At 56.0% G+C, this 20,035-nt stretch overlaps 1 protein-coding gene and 1 long non-coding RNA gene across 7 annotated transcripts; one reads left to right on the top strand and one right to left on the bottom strand.

The window, feature by feature from the left end:
* The first annotated feature begins 769 nt into the window (after positions 1–769).
* On the top strand, positions 770–17,059 carry HYKK (hydroxylysine kinase). 6 transcript variants are annotated; one of them, XM_049092853.1, is made up of 6 exons: positions 786–878; positions 3,078–3,619; positions 3,965–4,317; positions 5,390–5,529; positions 7,999–8,182; positions 15,664–17,059. In XM_049092853.1, exons 3-6 carry the CDS (start codon positions 3,972–3,974, stop codon positions 16,122–16,124), a joined length of 1,131 nt encoding a protein of 376 aa, XP_048948810.1. In that variant the 5' UTR covers positions 786–878; positions 3,078–3,619; positions 3,965–3,971; the 3' UTR covers positions 16,125–17,059. The 6 variants fall into 6 exon arrangements, with proteins under 6 accessions (XP_025306564.3, XP_025306569.3, XP_025306568.3 ...); XM_025450779.3 differs by lacking the exon at positions 3,078–3,619 and having other exon boundaries at positions 770–878; XM_025450784.3 differs by lacking the exon at positions 3,078–3,619 and having other exon boundaries at positions 770–878; positions 10,369–17,059.
* LOC112662228 (uncharacterized) lies at positions 15,490–18,692 on the bottom strand. Its single transcript, XR_003138270.3, has 2 exons — positions 18,386–18,692; positions 15,490–16,397 (listed from the first exon to the last, which is right to left on the bottom strand). It is a non-coding gene; the product is annotated as an uncharacterized LOC112662228 (long non-coding RNA).
* Between the last annotated feature and the right edge of the window lie 1,343 nt (positions 18,693–20,035).

The raw sequence follows: 20,035 nt of genomic DNA, 5'->3' as shown, positions 1-20,035 counted from the left end.
GTGCGATACCTGCGGGGGGGTGGTGGTACCCACTGAGGGCAGGGTGCTGTACCTGCAGGGGGGTGTGCAGTACCTGCGGGGGGGGTGGATGCGGTACCCTGGGGGGTGGTACCCACTGAGGAGGGATGCTGTACCTGCAGGAGGGGTTGGCACCTGCGGGGGGGGGGGCAGCATCCTGGGGTGTGTGTGCGGCACCTGCAGGGGGTACCCTGCGGGGGGTGGTACCCACTGAGAAGGGGTGCTGCACCTGCAGGGGTGTGCGGTACTTGCGGGGGCGGAGGGTGGTACCTGCAGGTGTGTGCTGCACCTGCTGGGGGGGGGCACCCTCAGGGGGCGGGACGGGGGGCGCTGCGGCTTCCAGGGGGAGGGGCTCGGGCTCCGGCCCCGCCTCCCGCTCCCCCGTGCGCTGTGCCCGCGGGTCGGAGGAGCGCGTGGGCCCGCGGCGCTGGGAGGGCCGCTCCGGGAACCGCAGGCCCCGCGCATTCCCCGGACACCAGGCGGCCGGGTTGGGGGGGTGCGAAGGACCGACCCGCCGCAGGTGCCACTCAGAGCGGGGCGCCTGCCGAGTGGCTGCCCGTAGCGGGGCGGGGCCTCGGGGAGCCAATCAGAAGCAAGAGGTCCGATTACGTGCGAGGTACCCGGATTCCGAGTGGGGAGGCGGGGCCGGGCTGCGGAAAGCCAATCAGAGGCCGGAGCCCGCCGTCAGGGGCGGGTCGTCCGCGGGCCAGCCTCGCCCCTCAGCACTGAGCGCTGATTGGCGGCGGGGGACCGCGAGCGGCCAATCAGGAGTCGGGGCTCGCGGGGTCGGGCTGCGGGGGGCCGCGGCAGGATCGCGGGCGGCTGACAGCCGTGTCCTCGGAGGGCGCGACTCCCTGCGGGTGAGCGGGCGGGGAGCGGGGTGCGCGACAGCGCTGGGGGTGCCCGGGGGGGAGGGGTCCCGGGCTGCAGGCCCCCTGCACCCCGCCTCCCACTCTCCCCGGGGACCCTGGAGGGGGAGGGGTCCCGGGCTGCAGCCACCCCGCCCCGTGCACCCGCCTCCCACTCCCTGGGGACCCCGGGGGGGAGGGAAGGGTCCCGGGCTGCAGCCTCCGCCCCCGTGCACCCCGCCTCCCACTCTCCCCGGGGACCCCGGGGGGGGCCGTGGGTGGGGAGGGGTCCCGGGCTGCAGCCCCCCCGTGCACCCCGCCTCCCACTCTCCCTGGGGACCTTGGAGGGGGAGGAGTCCCGGGCTGCAACCCCCCCCTGCACCCTGCCTCCCACTCTCCTTGGGGACCCCAGCGGGGAGGGAAGGGTCCCGGGCTGCTGCACTCTCCTCCTTTTCCTGCCTCCTGGGTCTCCAGCCCCTCCACAGCCCTGTGCACCCCACCAGCCCCTTGCCCCAGCGGGAGGACCCTGAGCCCCCCGCCGCACCCTGTGGGGCCCAGGGCATGGCCCAGGGCAGGGGGCCGTGAGCAGGACGCCCCGAGGTGGAGGCCGCCCAGCCCCTGGAACATCTGGCAGGGAGGGGAAGCCACGGGTTGCCCGGAGTCCGCCCGGGACACCTGGCACGGAGCGGAGCGCAGTGTAAGGTCCAGGCCACCCGGGGTTGGGACAAAGGTTGTGGGATTCAGGCCCGGCTGTGGGCAGAACCCACTGCTCCCTGGGGGTCTCGGAGCAGCTCAGGAAGGCGCTGTTGGCTGCAAGTGTAGACCAGCTACGGCAGGATTTGAATCCTCCTCCCAGGCGTTTGGCTGATGGGAACCTCACAGACAAACGTATCTTTCTTTTATTTATTTACCTTCAGGAGCTGACTTGATCTGTGCCATTGTTTCATGATTTGAGGCCTTGTAGTCAAAGAAAAAAGGCAATTTTAAGCTCAGAAAGAGGAACTGTGGAAGCCCAGAAAGTTTTGGAGCTGATCTAGTCCGAGCGCAGGCCACCCGGGTTCCCACCACGTAAGGGAGCCGGGACCGAAAGGCGCTTCGGTTCTGCCAGCGCAGCTACTTTTTGGCATTCTGATTTTTTTTTCCTTATTGCAGCAAAATCCGCTTAACCAGCACCACTAGTTTTTATCGTACGAGCCTGTCTTGATGGCTCGACCTGCCACTTCTTCCGAGGCTCCGCAAGCCCCGTTCAAGGAGGGCCTGGGAGCGTTGTCTAGCCTGGAAGGGAGACTGGCTTCACACTGGCCTAAGGTTCCCTCTGTCTTTAAGGATTTTTATTTTTTTTATCTTTTTTTTATTTTTATTTTTATTTTTTAATTTTTAATTTTTTTTATTTTTATTTTTGTTTTTCTTTAAGGATTTATAACTGATACCAGACTCACAATTATCCTGACATCCTTAACACGTTAGGATTTGAAAAACTGCAAGTGCACTTCATCTTGGATTTAAAGCTCTCAAGTATTTTGAATTTAAAGTATTCTGAATCCTGGCCTCAGATCAGCTTGTAAATCTCCAGAAGGAATGTTAAATTTTTGTGCTAAGTCTTAAGGCCGAGTACAGTGTGATAGGATACTCTGGTTCCCAGAAGTGTCAGGTGCAGGGGTGACACCATTCAGCTTTGTCATGTCCTTAGTGAACAAAACTGGAAAGCAAATACTCTGCACGGCAAGTGAATGTGAGACGTGAGTGGCAGGAAGGCAGCACCTGCCACAGGTGCCAGAGCCACGGGGTGGGGGGGGGGGCTGCAGGCAGGCTGGGGGGCAAGTGGGGGAGGGGAGGGGCACTTTAGTCTGAGTTTCTTCTCCGGTCTGGAGGCCCCAGGCCACGGTCTTGGGGCTGGGGCAGGAAGGGCGTCCTTTGGGGGAGCCCCAGTGCGCCCCCCTGAACTGTATCCCCCTCTCCTTACTGGAGGGAGGCGAGCTTTGGCTTTCATAGATACGAGGTGATGAGGCATTAACGGGCACAGGTGATTAGGGGAGCTCCGAGACGGCCCTAAGACCCCACCCGCAACCCCTTGTCCTTGCCAGTGTCTCACAGCGGACTTTTTTTTTTAAGGTAAAATTTACGTGCAGTGAGATTCACAGATCCTAGGCTTAAGTTTTAAGGTTTCTTTGTTTTTGTTTTTTTTTAAGATTTTATGTATTTATGTGACAGAGAGCGAGAGAGAGCAGCAGCAGGGGGAGCAGGAGAGGGAGAAGCGGACCTCCTTGCTGAGCAGGAGCCCAGGACCCTGAGATCATGGCCTGAGCCCAAGGCAGGTGCCCAAAGGGCCAAGCCACCCAGGTGTCCCAGGTTTTAAGTTCTGACCCATGTATACATCCGTGTGAGCAAAGCGTAGTCAAGTCACAGACGTTTTCCTCCGGGAAGTTCCATCCTGCCACCTCCCTGCCCGAAGCAGTGGCGGCCCTGCTCACGGAGGAGCTGACCGTCGTTGAGATTCTGTGTCCCGCTGCGTCCCTTGAGCAGCTGTCCGCGTCGTGCCCTAAGTGCAACCTGCAGTCTGCGCGCCAGCCACACTTTTACCCTGGAAGCGTGCCCCATGAGCTGGCTGGTGAGGTTTTCAGCAGGACTCGTGGCTGGGGGAGGACGGCCACCGCGTCTGAATTTCTATTTTAGCCCCAAACCGAGGGTCTCGCGGTCCGAGGGTCGTGACCTCCCGTTCGGAGCCTCGAGAGCCGCGTCCTTCCTGTAACTTGGTGTGTCCCTGCGGGCGAGCGCTTCCCGTCTCCTGTGACGCGTCGGGGGGGGGGGGGGGGGGGGGCGTGGGCGAGGCGGTGCCCAGTGCTGGATCGCGTCGTCTGTGCGAGGCCCCTGGAATCAGCCCTTCGGCCTCGAGGCGAGCGTAGAGATGGCTCCTGCTATGAGGGGCTCACCTGCCCAGACCCCCACTTCTTTATCTCCTTTGCTGATTCAACTTGTTCAACTTTATGAGTGAAAATCAGTAAGAAGCAAGGGATCCGTGTGGAGCAACATTGTTGGTCTTAAGCAAGCGCACCTAGGGGAAACGGTGACATCCGCGCCCCTTCGGGTCTGTTCCGCAGAGACAGCATGTCGCGCGGGGACGCTCAGCCAGCCCGGGCCCTTGCCAAGCCCGCCTTCAGCGACCCGCAAGCCTCCGCGCTCGTGGAGTCGGTGTTTGGCCTCAAGGTTTCCCAGATCCGGCCGCTCCCTAGCTATGACGACCAGAACTTCCACGTGCGCGTGGCGGGAGCTGAGGGCGGCCCGGGCGGCCCCTGCGAGTATGTCCTCAAGATCAGCAACGCGGAGGCCAGCCGGACGCCGGAGCTGCTGCAGGTGCAGACGCACGCCCTGCTGTTCCTGAGAGCCGCGGGCCTCCCCACGGCCTCCGTGTGCCGCTCGAAGGGGGGCGGCCTCACCTCCCTCGTGTCCGCAGGTAAGACACCCCCCCGCCTTGCACCGCCAGCCTCGCTCCCCGCTGCATTCGGGGTCCCCCGAGAAAAGCACCTGGAACAGGTAGGGAACCGCAGGTGCGACCTAGGCCCTGCTCCTCTGGCGGGGGCAGCCAGACCACCAACCCGGACAGCGGGCTCCCATCCCCAAGTGCCTGGAGCCCGATCTCGTGTCGCTTCCCCGAGGACGGCCTTGGGGCGTCGCCTGGGGCCCAGGCCGGGTCCCGGGTCCTGAGATGGAGCTGCGAGTGGGTGCACGCCCGGTAGGGCGTCTGCGCCTCCCCCTCTGCCCCTCCGGCTTCTGGGGTCTGTCGCTTCCTCTCTCTAGTAAATCAATGTCAAAAAAAAAAAAAAAGGACTTGAATAATCACTAAAAGCACATGGGCTTAGGGAAACTCGTTTTCAAATATAAAATTAAGTCCTTTCTTTCGCGGGGCCGGCTGTGTATTTGGGGCCGCAGGGTAGAAGAAAGCCAGAGTCAGGAAGCAGGGGGTCGGACGGGGCTCTGTCCTTCCTGCGCGGGGGACGTGGGGCACAGCACCTGATGTCCTCACCGCTGCGAGTCCTCGTCTGCGCGACGTGGGCCTTTCACGTAAGTGCTGAGACTCCGAGATGAACTCGGCGGGCCGGGGAGCAATGCGGGGGCGTCCTGGAGCAGCTCGAGGCCTCGCTGTCCCGGGGTCCGCGCTCCCCGCCAGTGGCTGAGGGTCCTGAGGATGCTGTGTGGGCGCCTCCCCGGGCCCCGGGGGAGCCTCCAGGCCCGCGGCCCTCACCTCACAGTCCTTGAGGCTGAGCCTACGGGGGGCGGTCATGCCCCCTCCCAGGGCAGGCGGTAGGCATGCGAGCCGTGGGTGTCGGGCGTGCAGGTGTGCAGGTGTGCGGGCACTGGGTGTGCCTGTGCGTGTGGCCAGCCCCTGCCCTGCTCAGCCCTGCCACCTTCCTGCGGGGGCGCCCCCGGTCTGCGGCCCCCGCTGCGCTCGGCGGGCACAAGGACTAAGGCCGAGCGGCCTGTCGCCGTCCCGACCGCGGTTGACAGCATGTCCTTGCACCACCCAGATGGCGGCTCCCGTGTCACCAGCTATGTGGTGAGGCTGCTGACCTACCTCCCGGGGATCCCAGTGGCTGAGGTCCCCGTCGGCCCCCCGCTCCTGTACGAGATCGGAAGGCTGGCTGCCAACCTGGATGAGACGCTGGAGGTAGGACGGGGTCTTGGCTCCTGTACTAGGGCGTGGCTGTGCTTGGGGTGCATCCATCCCCCGTGACCGGTAAACCCGGGCTCAGACCAGGCCCTCCCGCGGGGTGTCGGGCAGGGGCTCGGGCCCGTGCGCGGACGTCAGGACAGAGGGGCTGCCGCCACACCTGTCGCAGCTGACCCGGTGTCTGTGCGGTCCTGGGGTTCCCGGGCCCCTGGGTGGCTGCCGACGGCCTGCCTCGACTGTCCCGTGTCCACCGCACCCCCGCGCCCCGCGTCCGCTCCCCATGGGGTCCACAGACAACCGCGGAACCTGCCGGTGCTCCTGGCTGCCCACCGGCCCTTACCCCGCCCGTCCCCATCCCCACCCCAATGGGCCGCCCTGTCTCCGGCGTCCGCACACCTGCCACTGCCCGAGGCCCCGGTACCCTCCGCGCTCACCGTGCGGCCCGTGGCTCGGGCGTCACCTGGCCTATGACCCGCCCCGATCCCTTCTCTCCCCCGCTGTGCATGGACCATCGCATGCTCCTCTTGCTACTTCTGGGCGCCCTGCGGGTTCCTGCGGGTGACGGGCTGCGCCCCTCGTTGGGGACGTCTGTCCCGGGAGCGGCGAGGAAGCTGCGGGGCTGAGGGCAGGGGCCCGGGCCTTCCATCCTGCGCCCTCCCCGGGCTCCCCGGGGCCACAGGCCTCTGCTCCTCCCACATCCTAGTTCATGGTGGGCCTGGGGGCTGCTGCGGCCCCGTGTGCGGCCGCTGGGGAAGCCGAGCTTGCAGGTGTGCAGGTGTGCGGCACCTGAGCTGCCCCGGTAGTGCCCAGAGCCTGGGCCTGCAATCTGCACCGAGCCCAGCTCCCTGCTGCGGGCACGGGCCCAGAACTTCCCTGGGGGCCGCGGCTCCATCGGGAGCCGGACGCGGGTGTTAGATTCTACTTTCTCTGCAAACGGAAGTAAGAGACACGCGTGGCAAAGCCTTCAGAGGCCCCGCCAGGGCCCAGTGACCACTTCATGCCCGTCCTACCCCGAAGGCCGGCGTCCGGCGTGTGCGCTGCTCTCGCGCCCTCCCCAGCCTTGACCTGAGCGGCCACGCGGGGCCGTGACAGGTGTGGAGGCCCGGCCCGGAGGCGCCTCTGCAGGGGGACGCGGGGGCCGGCGGGCCGCTGAGGGGAACGCCCTGCTGCTGCCCAGGCCCCCCAGGTCCCCGCTTGGGCCACGAGCCCCCTGCCGAGGTCCTCGGAGCAAGGCCGTGGGGGGGAGGGGGGGTCAGACTCCAGGGCTGCTCACTGATGTCAAAGTCAACGAGAGGAACACGTTTAAGGAAAGGGAACAAAATACAAAGCTCCAGAATCCGGCACACACGGCCGCCCACGAGCCCCACCGCCCGTCCCTGCGTTGCCACCGAGTGGGCCCTTCTCCCCTGAGCTCACCGGGTGCCTGCCGCGCTGGAGCCTCCTCCCGGGGCCACCCAGCGCCTCCGCGTCCGCGTCTGCACCCGTCCTGCCCTGACCTCGTCTCCCTTTCAAGCCATTTCGGCCTCCACAAACTGCGAGCGGTCAAAGTCTCCAGGACCTCGATGTTCTAGGCTTTTCCCAGAACTCTCATTTATTCAGCAAATATTGCTTGAGCAGCGTGTTTTGTGTACCGGGCACTGGCGGGGGCGCGGGGATACGGTAGTGCACGGAGAGCGGACACACCCCGGCCTCGCCGACCTTGCTGCTAGTGGTAGACGGGAGGGTGAGCTCCGGGGTGTACTGTGCGGGACGGAGGCCTCCCCTGGACCTCCGGGAGCCCACCCACAGCACAGCTGGCAGAAACCAAGGCCTGGCCTGCGGTGTAGGCAGGAGCATCCCAGGACGGGGAGCAGCAGGTGCAGGGGCCGTGAGATGGGGGGGCGGCAGGTGCAGAGGCGGTGAGGTGGGGAGGCAGCAGGGGAGCAGCAGGTGCAGGGGCCGTGAGGTTGGGGGAGCGGGAGGTGCAGAGGGCATGAGGTGGGGGGGGCAGTGGCGGGTGCAGGGGCTGTGAGGTGGGTGGGTGGGGGAGCAGCAGGTGCAGGGTTGGAGAGGTGGGGGCAGAGGAGTGGCAGGTGCAGGGGCCGTGAGATTGGAGGGCCTGCAAGTGCAGGGGCTGTGAGATCGGGGAGGGCGGCAGGTGGAGGGGCCATGAGGTGGGGGGAGCAGTGGCAGGTGCAGGGGCCGTGAGCAGCAGGTGCAGGGACAGAGAGGTGGGGGCGTGCTGGCACGTGCTCCTTCCGCGGGGAGGCCCAGGTGGCTGGAGGCGGCAAAGCAGGAGTAGGGGAGGCTGAGTCGGAGAGGGGCTGAGGGCCCGCGTGGGTCACGTGGGGAGAACGCGGCTCTTGCTGACCAGCCAGCCCCTGCCTTGGGGGCCAGGTGACACGGGGCTGTGCCCAGGGACTCCATGGGCTCTCCATGTGGTCGCTCCAACCGGCAGAGGCTAAGCATTCCTTGTCTTTGATTTAGAAATTCCATCACCCAAAGTTAAGTTGCCTTCATCGGGAGAACTTTATCTGGAATCTGAGAAATGTTCCTCTTCTGGAGAAACATGTGGACATCTTGGGCCAGGGCCAAAACCGCGAGCTTGTCGTCCGGGTCATTCAGCTCTTCAAGGATGAAGTCCTGACCAAACTGAAGCATTTTCGAGAATGTGAGTCTTCTCCCGATCGAGTGTTTTTCTTGACAAATTAAATTGTCAACTGTCAGAACATCAGAAAAGTGTGGAAGTACAAGGTAGCTTTACCACACCTTAAGATTTTGCCATGTTGCTCCTCCTGCTTTTTAAAGAACAGTATTTGTACTTTCCTTACAATTGCTGCACTCGAAGTCCTCTCTGACCTTTACTCGGTCACCTCCTCCCTCCCTACTGAATTTGCACATGTTCTAATATCGCTGTGATTTATGCTCATAGGTTATGTGCGTGCATGTTTTCCAGATTGATCCATTTAATATATGGTAGTTCCAGTTCACTTAGCTTATTTTTTTTTAAGATTTTAAGTATCTATTTGAGAGAGCAGGGGGAGGGGCAGAGGAGGAGGGAGACTCCCCGCCAAGCAGGGAGCCTGATGCGGGCCTCGATCCCAGGACCCCGGCAGACGCCCATAACTGCTGAATACTAACCACTGCAGAGCGCATGTGCACCACACCTGACTTGAACATACTGGACCTTCTTGGTCACTTATGTTAATAGAATTTAGGTTGGTCCTCGCTTCCCGGTGCTCCGTAGGGACCCAGCGCTCTCCGGGTGTAGGCGGCCTTTGGCAGGCAGCAGGCCCGTCCAAGGACACGAGGGCCGGTACCCAGCAGGCCGTGTGGGCTGCATGCTCCTCGGCTGCACACGGCCCGCGGGGCTCACGCAGCACGCGTCCGTCTCACGCTTCTGGAGGCTGCACACGGGAGGTCGAGGTGCCGGGGGTGGCCTTCCTTCCCTGGCTGCAGCCACCTTGTCCCTCCGGAGTCTCTTCTTGGGCCCCACGCTCGGGCTGGCCCTGACCCATTCCCTCCGGTAGGCCCAGCTCCCAGTGCGGGCGCTCAGGGGCGGGGGTCAGTGCACAGTGCCCCGGGGTGTAAGCATGCTGCAAGGCCACGGCACCCTGCCCACGAGCACCTCCGTCCCTGTGCTGTCGGCCGCCTGCACGTGGACCCGGCCAGCCCGGGAGGTCACGGCCCCGGGGTCCTCAGGGGCTCAGATGCTTCCAGCTCTCCTTTCAGGTGCGCCCTGCCTTTAACTTGTGATCCACACCGTTACCACCCGGTGCCCTCTCTGGGCTGCTGGCCCTGGACAGCACGAGGCCTGTGGCAGGACCGCGGGGCCCAGGACACGCTGCGCGCAGCTCCACCCGAGGACATCAGGCAGCTCCCAGAGAGCGGGGAGCCTCAGGCTAGCGCCCCGGAGGGTGCGGGAACTCCCGTCAACCTGACAGAGCTATCTCTCGCGGCGGCTCTACCACGATGTCCCTATCTGGGAAATGTCACTTGCATAGACTTAGGCAAAGGGGCCATTCGAGTCCTTTGTCACTTTTTCTACTGACAAAAGTAGATTTTTTTTTCTCATTGATTTTATTTTATTTTTTAAAGATTTTATTTATTTATTCATAGAGATGCAGAGAGAGAGTGAGAGGCAGAGACACAGGCAGAAGGAGAAGCAGGCTCCATGCAGAGAGCCTGACGTGGGACTCGATCCAGGGTCTCCAGGATCACGCCCCGGGCTGCAGGCGGCACTAAACCGCTGCGCCACCAGGGCTGCCCTGATTTTAGAAGTTCAGAGTATTTTCCGGATACAAATCCTTCTTTGGTTCGGTGCGTTGCAGATACTTTCCCCCATTCTGTGGCTTGCCTTCTCGCTCTCTTTATGATGCATTTTGACGAACAAGCCTCCATTTCTTGGCTTCAAATATATCAATTTTCTGTTCCATGGTTCGTGTTTCATGGCTTGTGTAGGAAATTTTCCCTACCTCGGGGTCACGAAAACATTCTCCTGTGTTATCTCACTACAGCGTTATCGTTTCTGCCTTTCATTATAGGTCTATAAACCATCTGGAATTTACGTATGGTGGGAATTTTTCCAGTGGCCAGTAACTTTTTCCCCGATGCGTATTAAAAGGCTCTCTTGGGATCCCTGGGTGGCGCAGCGGTTTGGCGCCTGCCTTTGGCCCAGGGCGCGATCCTGGAGACCCGGGATCGAATCCCACGTCGGGCTCCCGGTGCATGGAGCCTGCTTCTCCCTCTGCCTATGTCTCTGCCTCTCTCTCTCTCTCTCTCTCTCTCTGTGTGACTATCATAAATAAATAAAAAATAAATAAATAAAAGGCTCTCTTTTCTCCCTTTGCTTTGCAGAACCACCTCTGCTATCAATCAAATGCCCTGGGGCTCTCTATTCCATCCCCCTGTTCTGTTTGCCTCTCTCTGCTCCCGTACCGCGCTGCAGATCCCCTCGGCCAAGTGATGCTGCGGTAACAAGTAGCTCCCGGGACTGCAGTGGCAGAGACTTAGTTCTAGCTCAAGCTGCACGTCTACCGTGGACTGGCCAGGGTTCTGTTCTGTGCATTCTCTCACTTTGGGATCCACACGGATGGAACTTTCACCAACTAGAGTATTGCTGTCGTATGGAGAAAGAGAACGTGCGCACTGTATGCTGGCTCTTAAATCTCTGCCCTGAAGTGATGTCACTCCTGTTCATACGTCGAGGGCCAAAAAAAAGTCACATGGCCATATGCAGCTTTTTCAGGAACAGGGAAGTGCAACCCAGCATGTTCCTGGAAGGAGCACAACCGGAATGTTTGTGATTACCTCCAAAGATTACCGTGCTGTCTTAATTTTTTGACTTTTACGGTTTCATAGCTGATAGAATATGTCCTCCCACCTTTTTATTCTCTTCTAAGAGGGTCTTGACTGGTTTTTGTCCTTTACATTTTGATTACATATCAATTTTGGAGTCAGCATGTCACATTTTTAAAGAATTTTGTTGAGATTTTGGTTAGATTTGGATTCAATCTGATATATAAATTTGGAACATGGGTAGTATAGTATATTTATGTTATACTTAAAGATTTAGTACTCTAATCCACGAACATTCGTCTAGTTATACAGATCTGTGGATGTTGGTGATGGCATTTTTAGTCACCTTTTCTTTTTAAGTCTTTTTTTTTAATATTTATTTATCCATGAAAGACACAGAAAGAGAGAGACAGAGGGAGAGAGAGAGGCAGAGACACAGGCAGAGGGAGAAGCAGGCTCCAGGCAAGGAGCCCAACATGGGACTCAATCCCGGGTCTCCAGGATCTCGCCCTGGGCTGAAGGCGGCGCTAAACTGCTGCCTCCCCCCCCCCCCCCCCGGGGGGCTGCCCTAGTCGCCTTTTTATTGTTGATCTCTGTGGTAATGGGAGAGACGTCTTATCAGTGCTGCCCCGCAGAATGGTCCAGTATGGGCTTCTCTTCGACTACTGAGCACTTAAAGTGCGACTAGTGCAACTAAGGATCCGGATTTTCAATCTTATTTAATCTTAATGAATTTAAGTGGCAACATATGGTTAGTGGTTACAATATCGGACCAAGCCGCTTTTTTTTTTTTTAAAGATTTTATTTATTTGTTTATTCATGAGAGACAGAGAGGCAGAGACACAGGCAGAGGGAGAAGCAGGCTCCCTGCAGGGAGCCTGAGGCGGGACTCGATCCCGGGACCCTGGGGTCACGGCCTGAGCCGAAGGCCAACGTCCAACCACTGAGCCCCCCAGGTGTCCCCTGAGCTGCTTTATATGATTTCAGTACCTCCAAATTTGTTGAGATTTACTTGATAATTCAGCATTTGGTAAATTTAAAAAGCAGTCCGTGTTTGATGAAAAAGAAAGTTTACCCTGGGATTGTTGGGTGCCAAGTTATTTATAGGTCAGTAGGTGGGGTTTGTTATCATGTTGCTTAAATTCCGTAAACCACTGACATTTTTTTGCCTGCTTATTCTTTTTTTTTTTTTTTTTTTTAAATTTATTTATGATAGTCACACAGAGAGAGAGAGAGAGAGGCAGAGACATAGGCAGAGGGAGAAGCAGGCTCCATGCACTGGGAGCCCGACGTGGGATTCGATCCCGGGTCTCCAGGATCGCGCCCTGGGCCAAAGGCAGGCGCCAAACCGCTGCGCCACCCAGGGATCCCTTGCCTGCTTATTCTAACAATTATCGAGGAAAGTGTATTTTAAATCTCTCACTATGATTGTGGATTGTCTATACATGTATTTGTGTCAAATTGGGCTTTGTATACTTTCAGGCAATGTGCACGTAACATTAGATGGGTTACCTTACTAGCACACTGAAGCTCTGTTGATACAGTATTGCTCTGTATTTCTTCTAAATTTTTTGCCTTAAATATCTACTCCATCTGATGCTATATAGCTACACCATCTTATTTTGTACTCTTCATTTCTTTCTGTCTGTTCCAATTCTTTCTTTTGTTTTCCCCTCTTCTTTTGCCTTGTTTTTGAGGTAACTTTTTCCATTATAGTATTTTTTTTTCGGTCCAGAAGTTTGGAAACTATATGCTGTATTTCTACTCTGAGGGTGGTTACCCTAGAGATTCTCATGTGTGGCCCTAACTTATCAAAGTGTAATGTTACCCAAGACAACACAAGGACCTAAAGATACTTTAAGTACATTTATCGCTGTTCTGGCTTAGAAGCTGTTGTTTTAGTAAACTTTAAATCTGTATTTTTATTCTCCAAAAGACATTATTATTTTTGTTTCACAGCCACGTTTAGATTTACTCGTATATTGGTTGCATATATTCCAGCACCTCGGACTTTCAGCCCAGCATCATTTTTTTCCTGCCTGAAATATATCACTCAGAATCTCCGTAACGCAGTTCTCTGATGGTGAACGCTCTCTGATTTTGTCTGAAAATGTTTTTACTTTTCCCCTCATTCTTGAAGGGTATTTTCACACCCTATAGGACTTCGGGTTTCCGGGTTTTCAGACTGTCTCCTAGCTTCTCCATCCCTGCTAAGAGGTCAGCTGAGGTCTGCGGCTCCTCTCCAGACCACCTGCATTTTTCCCTTTGCGTTCTCGCATAGGATGTTCTCTTCTTCTTAATTGATTTTTTTTTTCTTAATATGCTTTCTCAAGTCTGTGTGAGGAATTGTCTTTCATCAGTTATGGGAAATTCTTGCCTAGCCCCATTCCCTTTCCTCCTTTTGGGCTCCAGTTAAGCTCATGTTTGGTCTTCTCACTGAATCTTCTGGGTCTTCCCATCTGTGTGTGCAGATTTTATTCTGTGCCCATGCTCCATTTTAGGTAATTTTCTCATGCGACCTCTAGTTTATTATTTTTTTATGTCTAATCTGTTATACCCACCCACTGCATTCTTAATTTCTTTCGTTATGTTTTCCAGCTTTAGAAGTACTTTTCTAATTAAAAATTTTTTTAATTATTTTTTTGTTTTAACTTCAGTATAGTTAACATGCAGTGTTATATTCGTTTCAGGTCCACACTCTAGGGACCCGCCCTTCCATGTAGTACTCTGTGCTCATCTCCGTAAATGCACCCTTTACTCCCTGTCACCTGATGCATAGTTCTTCCGGTAATTCTTCCAGAGTCATTGCCCTGTGTCCAGAGAACTTACCGTATGATCAGGTACCATGAGCAAGAGCCAAAAGAAACTAACTTGCGGGGCTCCAGGCTGGCTCAGTTGGTAGAGCCTGCAACTCTTGGGGTTGTCAGTTCAAGCCCCATGTTGGGCGTAGAGATTACTTTAAAATTTTTTTCTTAAAAAAAAAAAAAACTAACTCAAAACTGAATCAAAAACTTTGGTAACTACAGTGACTTGACATAAACGTATCGCACAGCCGCCTGGGGTTGCAGTTAGGTTCAAGACTCTGCTTTGGTCCTTCTGCCTCTGTGGGTTGGTAGTAGATTGGTCATCCTTTTACGAGTTTGGAAGGTCTGCCCACCACCGCTCCGCTTCAGGTGGTGAGGCCTCTCCCGCACCCAGCACCCAGCACCCAGCGGCAGGCAGCACGTCCAGCACCCGTCCTCCCAGGGGGAGGTGAAGCACCGCGGCTCTGGAGCGCAGGAAGGCAGGCCCGAGGCTGCATTCTTGCTCACTGCTTGGCTTTTCTATTGTTTCTTAGTATATGGATCTGGCTTTTGAGGCTGTCTGTACCTTTACTTTCGCTTTTTATTTCCATCTCTACTATGTTGTACACAGAAGGGTTATCAATGAATGAATTCACTCGGCCCTCTTGATCCGAATGCCTTCGCTTTCTTTCTCAAATCCAACGTTTGCCATGTTTTTCCCAGGCCTTAAATCACACTGTCATTTCTTGATGGGCCACTGGGCGTGTGAATAGAACCAATAAGATGCATGCATATATACAGATTACATTCACGAAGTAACGTATTTCATGGATTCTAAAATCCCAAGCAATTGCACAAGATGAACCATTACTTTATCTCTAAGGAAGGAAAAACATTGCCAGGGAAACGGTGACACGGCATCCGTCGTATAACGCATCCCAATTTCACAAATGTGTAGTTTAGGATCTGTGGTTTACAATAATGTTCGTTTCTACATGTGCTAAATCACGTAAGCACGCTTTACGCAATCCCAAGTCACACAGAAGAAATTGGCATTACACTCAGGTGAGTGTTTTGCACTATCACACACTAATCATAAAGCACATGCTCCATGCTCTCGGACACCCTTGTCTCTTCCTAATCCTTAATTAGGGTTTTAAATCAGAATGTCTCAGACTGTACCCGATGGAGGACAAGTATGGTTTTTTCCCCAACCCACGACAGTCTGCTGCGTGAGCCTACTGTTCATGACCAGTTCACAACTTCCTGTGTGAATTCGGTAACACCAAACTGGCCTGTACTCTGTTAATGAGATGTGTCCACTGATCACACTCTTAGATGACAACTTGCTGTAAAATTTTCTAAAACCCTCAATTTGTTTTTATCTCATATAGACTAGTAAGCATTTATGGAGCAGCACTGACCACAGACCCCCACTTTGTGTAGTACTCACTTGAGATTCCAGCATCTATTCTAGCAATCAAGAGACTGGAAAAATTCAGAATTACTTTATCATCAGAATTTTTTTTGACATCCCAGATTAAAATAAAGACATATCTGGCTCATTCTAGGACTCTTGGCTCTTTTTTTTAATTTTATTTTTAAATTTTTATTTTATTTTATGTAATCTCTACATCCAGCACAGGGCTCGAACTCACAACCCCAAGATCAAGAGTCGCATGCTTCACTGACTGAGCCAGCCGGGTGCCCCTTAGGACTCTTTGTTTCTTATAACAATATGAACATATGTATATTCTTTTTAAACATTTCTGGATCAGGGCAGTTCTGCCTCGCCCTTCACTCTGTTAGCAGTCAGAACCAGGTGTTTGCAACAACTACAACCTCCGTTGAATGGCCTTGTACCGATTAGAAACAAAAGCAAATACAACCACTGGAATTAACTTCTTTTTTCCCTTTCGGAGAAAATTATTTTATTGCAGGACAAATAGGGTTTGGCTCTACCTCGGACTGCTCATCACATCGGAGTGGCTGTGCCCAAGAAACAGGAAATGGGAAGACAATGAAGTGGGGAATTCAATGCTTTCACATGGCTTGGTTTTTCTTCTTTTAGGTCTCAATCATGGGGATCTTAATGACCATAACATCCTAGTGGAGTCCAGTAAGTCAGCCTGTGGAGATGCTGCATATCAAGTGTCTGGGATTTTAGACTTCGATGACATGAGCTACGGCTACTACGTGTTTGAAGCGGCCATTACCATCATGTACATGATGATTGAGAGCAAGAGTCCCATGCACGTGGGAGGTCACGTCCTGGCGGGGTTTGAGAGTGTCATCCCGCTGACGCCTGTGGAGAGGGGAGCTTTGTTTCTACTCGTGTGCAGTCGCTTTTGCCAGTCCCTGGTCATGGCGGCGTACTCTTGCCAGCTACACCCAGAGAATGAAGAGTATCTCATGATTACTGCAAAAACTGGGTGGAAGCACTTGCAGCAGTTGTTTGACCTGGGCCAGAGAGCTGTAGAGGAAATCTGGTTTGAAACTGCCAGGTCCTACACCTCCGGGCTCTCCATGTGACTGGAATTGCACAGCAGTGACCAGATCTGGTCCTACGAAGCACTTCCCTGCACGGTAAAGACGACCTGATGGAGGTGACCGGTGCACAGGAAACCACCAAGGACGTCAAGCACTCTCATGACCACTCTTCAGATTTAACAAAGGACCGCCTGAGCAAGCCTGTCTTTCTGGGGGTCCTGCTGGCCTTGTGGATAAAACACGCAGAGTGAGGTTTGCACTCAGATAAGCTCTCAAGGTCTATTCCAGCCCTGGAATCAATGACTGTTTTAAGCTCTGAAAGGAATACATATGTTTAGATAAATTCGCATATTTTAAATAATTGGGCGTAACACAGACACCCGTTAACACATCTCCACTTGTGGAGCCTTCTCCCATTGCTCCGTTTTCTAGGACCCCACAGTACTCTGTCTTCATGGATTATGATTGTAGCCTAAGGCTATTTGAGGGCAGAGACTAGTTCTGTCTCTCCTCTCTTTTTTGTTTTTTTAACACCCGATATACTGCTTTCCTCGTGGTTTCAAAAAGATATTTTGCATGCATAATTGCAAATTAATGTACGCTAAAAGAAAGGCATGTGAACACAAGGCACAGACTAAGATGTCTTAAGAGGAAGCAGACACAGTGCTGCTAAGAAAAAGTTCTAACTTGCTTGAGGCTGGAACGCTAGGGATGGAGGCTGGAAAATTCTGGGCCTGCTGGGGAGCCACGGAAGACATTCGGCACGGCCACCAGCTCCTGAGGTTTTCATAGTGATACTAAGAAAGTGCCTAAGCAGATCACTTAAAATTTGCTCTCATTTATGGCTCTTTTCATATGAATATGTGATGACCTGTAGCTCACCGTATACCAGACGTGAATCATACCACAGTTACCTTCACGGAGTTCTCGTCATGCCTCCCTTACTGTGATTTATTAAAGGGCTGTTTACTCACTCATGTGGGTTTATCTGTTCTCTAAGACGTCTCAAGTCTACAACCCTGGCCATTGTCTCTGGGTCTCTGCCTCTCTCTCTCTCATGAACAAATAAAATATTTTTTAAAAAAGATTTTATTTGTTCATGAGAGACACCGACACCTAGGCAGAGGGAGAAGCAGGCTCCCTGTGGGGAGCCCACCGCAGGACTTGATCCCAGGACCCCGGGGTCACGCCCTGGGCCAAAGGCAGGCGCTAAACCGCTGAGCCATCCCTGAAAGCAGGGATCCCCTCGCTTTCACCATTTATGAATAGCCATTGCTTCTCTGTCTCTGGAGTCGCCTCAGAAGAAATTCAGGTGTAGTTGATAGGGGTTTATTGTGAAAAACAAAAGACACTCCTCTCTCCCCCACCATTTGGGAAATTACAGGAGTTTTAGAGGCTTTGTGCCAGGACCAGGATGAAGACCAAATCTGTATTTCTTATTATATTATAATATCTTACTAAAGAATAGTATCTTATATGTTTATAGTGTTTTACGTGCATTATTTTTTTTAAGATTTATTTATTTATTTATTCATGAGAGATACAGAGAGAGAGGCAGAGACACAGGAGGAGGGAGAAGCAGGCTCCATGCCGGGAGCCCGACGCGGGACTCGATCCCAGATCCTGGGATCGCGCCTTGGGCCGAAGGCCGAAGGCAGGTGCTGAACCGCTGAGCCCCCCAGGGATCCCCTTTTACATGCGTTATGAGCACATCTGTGTTAGGATCAAATGAGATCACTTATGCTTCTGAAATTTAAGGTGTGGTATATATTTTTAAGATTTCATCATTTTTAAAAAAGTAATCTCTTAAACATGACGTTTAAACTTTACCCCAAGATCAAACTGAGCCAGCCAGGCACCCCACATTGTTTTTTTTTTAATCTAGTTTGACCATTCAGGAAATTGGGGACCAGAAAAATGACCCGAATCTTGGATTCCACTCCTAGACCATCATTCTTTCTCTTACACCGTGAAACTCGACAGATTCCCTTCTCACTTGCTCCCACTAACATGGGCTCTCCCTCCCTGAATTCCTAACGCAGACATTGGGGGCCACTATCTTGATGTTTAAACACCCACGGCCATGTGTTGATATTTAACCCCGTGTTTGTCCCTATCTCCAGGCTGTTGGTTCACGTAGTTTTAGACTCTGGGGGCACAGGGGCACCTGGCCATCTTAGTGGTAGGACCTGGGATTCCTGATCTTGGGGTTGTGAGCTGGAGCCCCACGTTGGGTGTAGAGATTACTAAAAACAAATTAGAAAAAAATACCTCTTTGGCGTCATCAATTGACTACTACGTACCTCCCGCTGTCTTCAGGACTTGTTTGCATGCCGGCTGCTTATACACCCTCAGGACACTGCTGGATTGAATGGGTTTGCACAAGTGCCCAGCACTGTCCTTCCCACCGTCGAGGAGAAAACCCACTTCCAGATTTGGGGATCGGTACCGAGCGCCCAGCACCCTCTGCTCTTGCAAGGATCCCTTTCTGCGCAGGTGCCCCTCCCTCCACACTGCAGAGCATCCCTTCCTGCTGCTCTTACTCTTAGGGGCAGGTACGCACTCGAGCTAGGGGGATCACGGGGGGGGGGGGGGGGGGGGCAAATTAACATGAACCTTGGTGGCCGAAGCCTCAATCATTACGGTCTCCGGGATCCTGCAGGTTGGCAGGCAGCACTGGGCCCGCTGGTCGCCCCCCACGAGGGCCCGGGCCTCTGCTGGGAAGACACACGAAGGGACAGTGGGTGGCTGGGGGATGCGCTGACTGCGACTGGACTGCCCGGCACCAAGTCACGCCCAGGCCTGGCAGGTGATGCTGGGGCCTCGTTGGGCAGGTGGCAGGACACCTGTCCCTGTTCTAGGAACCACCGTCCCAAGGGGACAAGACAGAAATCTGTCCTCTGCGACCGACCGCTGGAAGCCTTAGGAGGTCACTTCTGCGGTCACAGGTGCAGCCAGACTCGAGGTGGGGCCTCCGGCCGGGAGGGGGACCCTGAGATGAGAGAGGATCAGCCTCTGGTGCCTTCACACCCCGGAATCTGCAGGAAAAAGAACACTTGGCAGAGGAGCCCCCACATGCTTCCCTCCGTCCTTCCTTCCCGCTTTTCACTCTCTGCTGCGCTGGCCTCTGCTCCCCTGTCCCTCCCTGTCCCTCCCATCCCCTCCCCTCCGGCTTAGCTGGCCCTGGTCTCCCTCAGCTTGCACGGGGACTCAGGGGGGGGGATGCTCGAGACTCCCGAAGTCAGGCTTGGGCCTGAGGACGCCCTTGGAGCGACCCGCAAGGGTGGGGGCCTGGGGGGGGGTGTGACCCGCGGAGCTGGGGGCCTGGGGCAGTGTGACCCGCGGGCTGGGGGCCTGGGGGGGGGGGTGTGACCCGCGGGGCCGGGGGGGCCTGGAGGGCGTGACCCGCGGGGCTGGGGGCCTGGAGGGCGTGACCCGCGGGGCTGGGGGCCTGGGGGGGCGTGACCCGCGGGGCTGGGGGCCTGGGGGGGCGTGACCCGCGGGGCTGGGGGCCTGGGGGCGTGACCCGCGGGGCTGGGGGTCTGGGGGGGCGTGACCCGCGGGGCTGGGGGCGGGGTCGGGTGACCCGCGGGGCTGGGGGCCTGGGGGGGCGTGACCCGCGGGGCTGGGGTCCTGAGGGGGCGTGACCCGCGGGGCTGGGGGCGGGGGGCGGGTGACCCGTGGGGCTGGGGGCCTGGGGGGGTGACCCGCGGGCTGGGGGCCTGGGGGGGTGACCCGCGGGGCTGAGGACCTGGGGGGGTGACCCGCGGGGCTGAGGGCCCTCACGCCATGACCCGGGGCGGGTCCTGGGCCGTGTTCGGGGCTCACCCCGAGCGCGCGGGAGGCGGGAGGCGGGAGGCGGGAGGCCGGGGGCCGGGGGCGGGGGGCAGGCAGGGCGTCCGCACCGCCTCCGAGGTCCCCCAGGAGGGAGGACGCTCAGCGCCTGCGCAGAG

The sequence above is a fragment of the Canis lupus genome, chromosome 13, assembly GCF_003254725.2.
Source record: "Canis lupus dingo isolate Sandy chromosome 13, ASM325472v2, whole genome shotgun sequence".
NCBI lineage: Eukaryota > Metazoa > Chordata > Mammalia > Carnivora > Canidae > Canis > Canis lupus.
Note: the sequence above shows the minus strand (reverse complement) of the source record. Positions and strands in the feature narration are given on the sequence as shown.

What these genes read in the sequence shown, in the direction of transcription:
- HYKK (XM_025450779.3), top strand. Translation starts at nt 3,972, where the DNA reads ATGTCGCGCGGGGACGCTCAGCCAGCCCGGGCCCTTGCCAAGCCCGCC. An exon ending in ACCTGGATGAGACGCTGGAG is followed by an intron (nt 5,530 to 7,998) that starts GTAGGACGGGGT and finishes TCTTTGATTTAG; the next exon opens with AAATTCCATCACCCAAAGTT. An exon ending in ACTGAAGCATTTTCGAGAAT is followed by an intron (nt 8,183 to 15,663) that starts GTGAGTCTTCTC and finishes TTCTTCTTTTAG; the next exon opens with GTCTCAATCATGGGGATCTT.